The sequence below is a fragment of the Stegastes partitus genome, unplaced genomic scaffold (genome assembly GCF_000690725.1).
Source record: "Stegastes partitus isolate 25-593 unplaced genomic scaffold, Stegastes_partitus-1.0.2 Scaffold1238, whole genome shotgun sequence".
Classification (NCBI taxonomy): domain Eukaryota; kingdom Metazoa; phylum Chordata; class Actinopteri; family Pomacentridae; genus Stegastes; species Stegastes partitus.
Window position 1 is genome coordinate 63,088 of NW_007578969.1, and position 10,945 is coordinate 74,032.

General features: G+C 40.0%; 1 protein-coding gene across 2 annotated transcripts in view; it reads right to left on the minus strand.

Moving 5' to 3' along the window:
- Window positions 1-8,440: 8,440 nt before the first annotated feature.
- The window catches only part of sdcbp2 (syndecan binding protein (syntenin) 2), a 24,116-nt gene continuing 21,611 nt past the window's right edge, over window positions 8,441-10,945 (minus strand). For both annotated transcript variants that reach the window (XM_008297693.1, XM_008297692.1), the window contains 2 exons: window positions 10,329-10,420; window positions 8,441-9,997 (listed from right to left, as the gene is read on the minus strand). In XM_008297693.1, the coding sequence (XP_008295915.1) occupies window positions 9,943-9,997; window positions 10,329-10,420 (147 nt within the window). In that variant the 3' untranslated portion in view covers window positions 8,441-9,942. The remainder of the gene's footprint in view (window positions 9,998-10,328; window positions 10,421-10,945) is intronic.

Below are 10,945 nucleotides of genomic sequence, written 5' to 3' on the forward strand. Positions count from 1 at the left end.
TTGAACAGGAGGCATTTGCTCGTGTTAAATTACAAGTTAACAATTTAGATTTGCTACGTAATACTATATTCTCTTTAAAATAGTACAGAGGTGTTCTGTTGGATTCAAGTCAGAGCGCGTACTTGTCAAGGTCATAGTTTGTTTCTTTTTTCTTTTTTGGGAACACCTTGAGATGTTGGTCATTGTCCTCTGTCAAGACTGAGACCGACAAGATCAGCCAACATCGGGTTTATATCCTCGTATCATCACACTCCCACCGCCGTGATTCACTGTCAGGACTTCATTCACTGTAGTCGTCTCGCCCAGATTCGCTCCAAACATGCTGGACTCCTTCTGAGCCCCACAAATTTGTCTTATGTTAACAAATGCTCCCAGTCTTCTTCAGGATTTGTTTCATGCATTTTAAGCAAAGTTTCTTCCTGCAGTTTTGTGCAGAAGAGCAGGCTAGCTCTCAGCTGTCACAAACTCTGATTTCCATTGATAAACCCAGTGTCAACTCTAAAGTAGACGCTGTCAGTTTTTTTTTTACAGTAGTTCACTCTCTGTGGCATCATTTTAGGAAGACGACCACTGCAGCTCTGATTGGTGGTACTATGGTTCCTCCTGTACGTCCTGATTACAGCTGCTGATTTTTAGTCGGTCAACAGTCGTCCTGTATCACTTTCCATCTTAACGACGTTTCACAATCAGATTTTTACGTTCCTCTGGTAATTGTTTTCCATGTGGAGCCATGATACAGACATGCAGATAAACACAGCCCATAGGTTCCAAAACTAAGAAAGTTCTGGTGTTCCCGGGTCATTTTCTTACCATGTTCATACCGTTGGGCTGATTGGAAATCACAGAAGGACTCTGTTTCAACAATTTCCCTGAGGTTCTACCAAAGGGATCAATAAAGTTCTATCTATCTATCTATCTATCTATCTATCTATCTATCTATCTATCTATCTATCTATCTAGGTTTAGTTTGAGTGATCACAGGTTTTCTAACTTGTGTGTCCGTTGCTAGAAATAAAGCAGTTATTGAGAGGTGATTCAGTTTTGAGTCATTTGACATTTAAGTGACGTTGCACTGAGATGTACTCACTTCTGTTGTATTCTGCATAATGTATAAAAGCGTGTACGTGTATAACCAAGTTACAACAAGCTACACTCTGTTCATTGGCCAATGACTGAGAGAAAATCCACCCTAATTCAGAATTTGCATGTTTCTTGTGACTTGCCGACACTTTTCATTGAACTTTGGCATCTTCGAAACTTAACTGGAGCTTGTCTGCAACATACACACAGAACTCAGGTATGTTCTGAGGGCAGAAACGCACCAAACCCAGTCAGGTTTTTCAATCTACTCTTACTCCTTCCAGATTAAACAAGAATTTGCCTTTGAGTTTTTTTTACCGGTGACTCATTTTAGAAGCGGTGCAAATTTCTGCAAGATCAGTTGTCGTTTGATGTTCAGTTTTGGAAGTCACGACACCCGACCAGGCAGCTGTTCAGGGAATAGATCCATGACTTTGTAGATGATGCCAGAACTTGCACAGAAGTTTCTAATGAGAAAAGGGATTTTACGACTCTGGAAAAAGTTCATTGTGGCAGTTATTCACTCTTTTGTTGTGACAGTCGTGAACTAGTCTTAACTGAGACTGTTCTTGGGAAGAAAACAAACTTAATTTGTCTGATCAGGCAGGATAAAAAAAAAAAGAGGAATTAGTTCAATCCCAGTTCATACTCTTGGATTTTGACCTACATTGTTAATCTGACAATCACTTGGTTTTGTTTTGAAATTCCCAGCGGATCAATCAGCTGCTTTTCTGTCCACCTGCACTTTAAACATGAGTGTAAAACCCGACCGTGGAAACAAACAAAATCAGACAAATCTTGAAATATTGCAAACATTTTTTTTGTGAAGTGCTGTGAAAAGAGGTTCCTTTAACTGTGTCTTCTCATTACGCTCTTTTCTTCTGCATATGTTTTATGGAACCTGACTGGAGAGTTAGTGCCACCGGCTTTTCATCTCGATGAGTCAGCTCTTGGTATTTGCATAATGGTTTTGGATGAAATCGGATATGCATTTACATTTTCTTTTGAAGATTTTCTCAGGATTTGGTGAAAAGTTGTGCTGTATTCGGTTGGATATCTGGCTAATAACGTCTGTTTCTGCTCTCTTCTCTGTGGGCTTTGCTTTTGAAGGTAGCTCTTTCATTTCCGCCCTCAATCCCAGTATTTCCAGGAACAAAGGCAAGATCTCATGAATAATGAGGGATACGGCACTTCTCGTAGAAAATGAAAGGCAGCTGGTGATTGTACCCGCCTTGGTGTGTTGGTTGTGTTTCTGCCCTGAGAGAATTATGATTGAATCTCCAGAAATCAAATAAAAGTGATTCAGAATTCAGGTTTATTCCCTTGAACAACAACATTAGAAGAGCTACACGCTTTCAGACTCCAGCCAAACCTCGTGTGTTTTCCTTTGATCTTCTCCATTTGGACTGTGCAGTTACAGACCATATATACTTTCGACTATTTTACAGTGAACTGTGACGGAAGATTTCCACATCGTTGGAAATGCTGGAACAGACATAGATGAGATTGCACTCTCACATCTGTACGCTAAATATGAAGCATTAGCCAGCAGATGTTTAGCTTAGCTTAGCATTAAAGGTCCCATATTGTGCCGTTTTTCAGCAAATTAATCAAAGTCCCACATGTCTCCAAAATGTTTTTAGTTCAAAATGGCTCATTTCACAAAGACTGAATAACTTCCTGTTTTAAATGCTGCTGAGCTGCTGCTGCTTCCTCTCATCAGGAAGAAAACTCTCTCTGTGACTGACAGACCAGAGAAAAACAGAGTTGTGTTAGCAAAAAGTTTGCATGAAAATATCGCAGAATTCCTACAGGTGTCTTGTTTAACTTGTGTGTTTTGGTGAATTTGTCAGACGACCATTTAAAATCTGTATTTTAGCCTCAGAGCTGCAGCTTGGAAATGAATCTGAAGTGACTGCTGGTCAACATTTAGTCCTACTGAGCCGTGTTTCAGCCACTATCTCATACTTGTTCCATTTTCTGACAACAAAAGCAGAAAAATATGTGTTAACATGCAGTTTGTGTGAGCACAGAGAGCAGGAGAGAAGCAAACGGAAGTGAAAAGACAAAATAAAATACTTGGATTTTCACCATATGGGACCTTTGAAAGCTCAGTCCAGCTCAGTCCAACGGGAAAACGAACAAACAACAGCTACCCGCACATCCAAAGCTCACTCATAACTACAGGTTTTTTCTTAATTTGGGGTTTTATGTGGGGTTTCTTTTATAGCTTTCACATCATTTCATGACATTCTTTGTTGTTGGGTTTGTCGTTGTTGTGGAGACCAACATGCACATTAAACTTTAGGGTGGAATATTTTCTGTACTCAGTCGTGTGGTTGGTCCATGAAACTAACATCTGAAGCAAATTCATCAAACCGCTGAATTACTGAAAACAACTTAATTCAATTTGGGTTTCCTCCATTTCACTTTTAGGAATTCTCTTTAAGTGACTAAATCTCATATGAATTCTGATCGAACTCTTTGTTTGTAGATACTCACTGGCTCAGTTTGACACCTTGATGTAGATCTGAATGAAGTGAGTTGTGCTCAGTCTGTGACCTGTGCTGTATATTTCTGCTAAACCTAACGCTCTTGTGGTGTAGTTTTTATCTGGTAGTGTGTATTTCAAGTCCACCGTACAAGAGTTAGTCAGCCACCGCCAATAAATCAACTTTATTTGTTCAACAAGTCATTCTGCAAAGCATTTCTAGACACGGAGTACGACATCATAGCTGACACTCCAAATGTACATTGATAAGATATCTGGGTTGTAATCGCGTTTAGAATCAGGGTATTTACTTTGTGTGAATTTGTGCGTTTTGAGAGGACTTTGATGAAAGTGGCATTTCTTCTTTGTGCTGATCTTCTGCAGACATTAAACTGGATGTTCAACAGGAACAAATAACCAAGTCATGGACGGATTACTGGACGGGTCGGCTGGGCACAGGTTGTAGGGTTAGTCACCTCCGCCACAGACTGTTCATGGTAACCGTTAAGTCTGCCGGAAAAGATCTAGAAAGACTACAGAGAGACGTTAAAGTACTACAAAGAGACAGAAAACTACGACAACGAGACAAAACGACTACACAGAGATACAAAACAACTAAGACAAGACATAAAACAACTACAGGGAGATGCAAAACAACCACAAAGAGTCACAAGACAACTACAGAGAGACAAAAACAAATAGAAAGAGAAGCAACACATCCGCAGAGATGTACAACGACTATAAAGAGATACCAAACAACTAGAGAAACAAAACTACCACAGAGACCAATAAAAACAAACCCAAATAGACAGAAAACAACTACAAGGAGAAGCAAAACAACTCTAAAGAGAAATAAAAACAACTACAAAGAGACACCAAACAACTGGAGAAACGCAATAAAGCTGCAAAGAAATAAAACAACTACAAGAACACCAAAGCGACATAAACCTACAAAGACATGCAAGATAACTACAGAGATACGACTACAGACAGGCCTAAGAGAACCACAAATAGGCAAAACAACTACAAAGTGAAACAAAACCTCCACAGAGATGCAAAACAACTACGAACAGACACAAAGCGTCTACTAGGAGAGACAACATGACGACGAAGAGCCTCAAAACAACTACAAAGAGACAAAATGATTTTGAAAAGACGCAAAACAACTACAAAAAAATAACACACAAAGACACAAACAACGACAAACAGACACAAAGCATCTAATAAGAAAAACACAATGACTACAAAGAGATTCAAAACAACTATAAAGGGGCAAAATGACTACAAAGACACAAAACAACTACAAAAAGAAAAGTACATGAAGACTCAAACAACTACAGAGAGACACAAACCAACACATACACATGGAATACAGCTACAACCAGGAACAACATTACTATAGAGACTCAAAACAACTTCAACGAGACACAAAACAAACTACAGAGAAACACAAAACAACTACAGAGAAACACAAAACTAACTACAAAGAGACACAAAACAACTACAAAGAGACGCAAAACAGCTACAAAGAAACAAAACCAACTACAAATCGACACAAAACAAACTACAGAGAAACACAAAACTAACTACAAAGAGACAAAATCAACTACAAAGAGACACAAAACAACTACAAAGAGACGCAAAACAGCTACAAAGAAACAAAACCAACTACAAATCGACACAAAACAACTACAAAGATACAAAACTAACTACAAAGAGTTACAAAACATCTACAGAGAGACACAAAACAACTACAAATAGACACAAAACAAAGACAGAGAGACACAAAACAACCACAGAAACCGAACAAATCAGGAGGTGCGAGTTTTTTTTCCCACTGCTGTGCCCAGAAGCCCTCTGAGTCTCATAATCCGTCCATGAAACTGTAAAAAATCAAAACGTTTCCGTCAGAGACTCTGAAGCCAAAAAAACACGTTACTTTGAGAAACACTCCGACGTAACCAGCGAAATTATTCCGACACGGAGCGAGTCGTGGAGTTTCCCTTTGAAGGAATACACAGTTTATTTTTGAACCGTTGGTTTGACATATTTTGCACTATTGTTCACTTTATGGATTTTAAGCAATTACTTGAAGTTCAGATTGTATACGTTTCCAAAGTGTCCACTGAGTTCCGCCTGATTGTTCCGTCGCTGATGTATCGATGATGTTTGAGGCAAAAATGAGGTGAAGTTTAACTGAGACCATGCAGATGTTTGAGCATTTTACCCTTAAAAAAAAACACCACTAGATGTCATTGTTTCTGCAAATACTGTATTCTTTCAAGCTTAATTTGATTTCTTTACATTTGTCCACGCGAACATGTCCAACGTGCTGCTGGTAGAGGAAGTGCAGCGTTGACGCCACGTGGTCAGATTGTCATTTATCACTGACAATCACGATAATCTGCGTCTGTTATTGAAAAGGTCGAAGGAAGGCCTCAGAGACCAACCGGACCGTCTCTGCTCGTCCATAACTTCCCCCAGCATTGCTCTGGCTCCGGTTTCCATCCCGACTGTGTGAGACGTTGTGGTCAAAGCGGATTTGGAGGCTGAAACATTTTACAAGAAGCCATAAACTGTGATCCTGAATGTGGGAGGCAGCCTCCGCCTCTCGATGTTAATGTCCTGAAAGATGTTTGAATGATTCCTGCTGTGAGTTTACAGTCAGCAGTGTGTTGTGATGAATACGAGGTGGAGGGAGAGATCTGTTCACTGATGCTGTGAGAGGAGGTCCAGGTTGAGGAGTTCAGGCCTGTTGTGGGCAGCAGCCGCCATGTAAACCCATTGATGTACCTCTATGCACTACAGTTAGCAGCATCGTGTGTTGGTCTGTGCTGACAATTTACTTTCTCATCTTGTTGTAAAATCACGTCCTGATTCCTGAAATACTGAGTTATGAAGCCTCGGACGTCCCGAAACATGTTTTTTTATTTATTTTGTGCATAACCTGGTTAAGCAAGACGACAGATATGGAAAGTTATCTGGTTCACAAGTTATTCTGGTGTCTTGTTCACACAATTTATCTTATTTCTTCACAAGTTAATATCTTGTTTGTACATGTTACTATCTTGTTCCCACAAGTTAATTTCTTGTTTGAACAAGATGTAATTTATTATCCTGTTTGCCCAAGTTAATACCTTACCTGTTAATATCTCGTTTTTCCAAGTTATAATCTTGTTATTACCTTGTTTTTTTTTTTTTAGTTATCTTGTTTTTACAAGTTATTATTGTGTTCTCACAAGTGAATATCTCGTTTTTTACAAGTCAATATCTTGTTTTTATGATGTATTGTCTAGTTTTTACAAGTTATTATCTTGTTTTCCCTTGTTACCTTGTTTGAACAAGTTATTATCTGGTCCCCAAAGGTAATATCTTGTTTTTTGCAAGTTAACATCTTGTTTTTACAAGTTATTAACTTGTTCTCATAAGTTATTTTATTGTCTTTTCAATTTATTATCTAGTTCACATAAGTTACTATTATTGTTTTCTGTAGTGATCTTGTTTGCACAATCTAATATCTTGTTTTTACTGTTACTTTGCTTTTACAAGTTATTTTCTTGTTCTCACAAGTTATTCCCTGGTTCGCGGTAGTTAGCTTGTTTCCACAAGTTCTCATCTCGTTGTCACAAGTTAATGTCTTGTTTTTCCAGTGATCTTGTTTGGATAAGTTATTATCTTGTTTGCACAAGTCATCATCTAATATCTTGTTGATACGAGAGAATATACTGTATCATCGTTTATTGTTTACGTCGTCTGCTCAAGTAATGAATATTGTGCACACACGTTATCGTTTATATGATTTGCACACAAGTTGTTTTCTTCAGGCAACAAGATGTTAATGAATGTTGTGTGTCTGCTTTGTAAACGACAGTTGTTGTTTTGCTCAAACAAGATGGCAGCCAGTGTTTATTCAGTGCACATGTGATTTCATCCTTCTTTTTTGGGACTTTATGGGATTCAGTATTTCCGTCATTTGTGTTGCTGTGATTGATGTACGCTGGTGTGTTTTATTTTCATGTTTAGAGGCTGTATTATGATGTTACGTCGTCATTTCCTCATCCTAATAGGGTTTAAATCACAATCACATCGTTAATCCTTCGGGGCGTTTCGTCGTCCACATTTAATCGGTGACACTCCAACATCAGCGTCTCTGTTTTGGATCCTGACAGTCCAGCAGATTAAAAGTCTGATCCAGCCTTCCTCCACTGAACCTTTACCGCACAGAATTTGTTTGAAAATGATTGCAAAGCCAAGGAGAGCGTCCATCAACGCGCCATCGCACCTGCTCCTGTCCCATAATGCACCTGAGCTTCCTGCTGTGGCGGTTGTGTCGGTGTACAGTACGTGGTGGTGACTGATTATATACCACACATGTGATGCCGAGTATGTTTTTTTTTTTTGTTTTATTTTTTGTGGAAAACAGGCGAATTTTGTTGGACAATATTTGAATGTGTATTGTCACTTTCTGCTTTGTTCCTTGTCTGATTGTCTGTATTCCCTCGAATATGTAACGATAATTAATGTATACAGACGTCCTGTCCTTTAACATCCCGCCACTGGGGGCGTTCAAAGCCTTGCATAGGGAGACATCATTAATATCTACAGATAACGTCATGTAAATTAACTATTTTAATGGCAATAGTAGTGTGTACAGTAAAGACATCACTAGGCTCCATCTCCCACCACACTGTATAAAGAAAGACCAGAAGCCCCCAATATTAAACAGCATGGAGGAAACATCTCTGTTACGTGTGTGTTTGTCTGCTTCCTGTATCTCTGGATGTGTTTCTTTAACTATTCGTTGCATTCAATCCCAAAACACAGCGATTCTGAAGAACAAACTAAACCCAGCGCCCTGAAAACACGTAGTTATGTGAACAGAAAGACTTTATTTGTTTTACAATATTATCTCGGTTACATTCGTATATAAACTTTTAGATTTTTTCTAGCTTTTTTTTTTATACAGAATGACAGCGATGTTTTATCAGATTGCATACCTAGAAAATTAAAGGAATACATGCATCCGAACACAAACAGCATTAAAAGGAGAAAATTTTACACATCGAGTAGAAATTCAAAAACTGCGAGCGCTGCTCAGCCTCGCTGTGCTCACCAGTCGAGGAGGGAATCTTACAGGAGGGAAGGAGGCCTCGAACGACACTTAGCAGAGGACAGCAGGTTCACCGGATAAAACCCATGACGAGGAATTGAAATGCCTTCGATTTGTGCGGTTTTTTGATTTTTCAGCATCAAATTTGAGCAGTTTCCTGTATTTGACGTTTGTTTTTCGCGAGCTCTCTCGTCTACATGAGGCACCACAAACACGATGATTTAAAAAAAATAATAAACGCTGAACTTCACTGCTGCTGAAATGGAAAGACGGCCTCTCGTAAGGTTAATGGAAAGTGCACTTAGTGGGTCTGCGGCACAGACCCCTCCGAACTAATGCCAACGACTCCTCTGAAAACGACCACTTGAAACGCGAGACCACGCGACGCTGTACAACCTCCCGCTGAGATCTTTCCCGGTTTCTGTTTTTCACCAGCTCGTATCGTGTCGGTGCGCTGCCTCTGCTCCCTACACTTTCCCCTGGAATGTGCACACAGTATTCTTAATGCCTGAGGCTGGAGATGTGCTGCAGTGAAACATCGCCGCCTCCTGGAGAAGGTGGGAACTGCTACGCCGAAGCTCTTACCGAGACCGTTGAAAGACAGAGAGAGAGAGAGAAAAAAAAAAAGCAGAAAACCACAACAGCAGAAGTAAACACTAACTTTCACCAAAATGTGGCGTAAACTTAAAAACGACCCATCTGCTAAAACCTACTGGTCCTAAAAATGACTGTACACTGGAATCTACGTTTTCAGGTGTTAGTTGAGCTCAGATTATTTACACATTAAGGGTAAAAGTGCAGGGACTCGGAGCGCAGCCGCGGGTCGGGCTCTGATTGGCTGCCCGGCGGCTTTTACAGCATTTTAATAAAACGGTGAACTGACTCGTCTCCACGCTGAGGAGGAAGCTCTGGACTCATGATGGTGTGCATGGCTTTAAAAAAACAAAACTGTCCTTGATCTCAAAATGAGAAAAAAATAAACATGTAATACTCAGAGTACGAGGTTAACATATAAAAAAGTACTAACGTCAACAGAGATGAGGGAAGAAAAAAAACGTAGAAAAGGTAAAGAATATACTGAAGAATAGAAAAAAGAAAAAGGCATCTTAAGATTATGTTAACGATGAGAAACGGTGGCGATGATTGTGACGGAGGAGGTGGTTCGGTATGAAGACAGAATGACATAAAGATATGAGTAAAGACAAGAGAGAGAGAGACTCCGTGTGGTAGACGTCCTGACGGCTGTCGGTCCTGCCGGTCTTCACACCTCTGGGACGGAGTGATCCATGGCGGACCGCAGCAGGCCGGTGGACATCCTGGAACAAAGCAGCACGCGTCAGAATGCTTCAGTCGGTTCTGTTGAAGCTGCTTTCATACCTCAGCTCAGTTTGTCTGATCTGATTGAACTAAAACCGAGCGCTGCAGACATAAAATAGACATTTAAGCGTAGACTACTAAATCCATAGAGATCGTTTCCTGCAGCAGTCACACTGAACACTCATGTAGTTTAAACACAGCAGAGGAGTGAAGGTTCATTCAGCTGTGAGGGAGCAGCTCTAGTCCACACAGATCTATGATAAAACCCTCACTGACTCGATTTGAACGTTTATGGGCTAATAATAGACAACGTGACAAAATGTCTGGTACCTCTTGATCATGTGTTCGTAGATGAACTTGGGCATGATGGTGATGGTCATGGCGGTCGGGGAGGTGCTCAGGATGTCCTTGATCTGAGAGTCCTGCAGGTTTCACACACAGACGGCGACACAGTGAGACCTCGTGTGCGATTAAAGCATCACAATCAGAAACAAGCTGCAGTTTTTCTCCAGTGATGCATTTTTAAAAACAAAACGGCTCCAAACAATCTGATCGTGAACTCAGACCTCCTCAGTCATGAGAGTGAAAAGAAAGCAGACGGCTTTTTCCACCAAAGGGCATCGACATCACTTCAATAATGCTTCACTGACATCAGTTCACGTCACATCTACTGTAATGACAACAATGTTAGAAATAAAAGCTTCATGTGATGAATCCAGAGTCTGGTTTCATCACAGGCCTCTGAATGTGACCTAAACCACGTCTGGTCTGAAATGCAGCCCCTACAGTAACAACACAGAGGATTTATGCATTTTTAGGTTAAATTAACATTAAAAAACTTCTATAAAGTTTTATAAATACAGCAGATTTCTAAATACTTGGTTTAACAGTGCAAACATACAGCAAAAAGTCCAATACAGTCAAAAGCTGCAGAGACATCACTCACT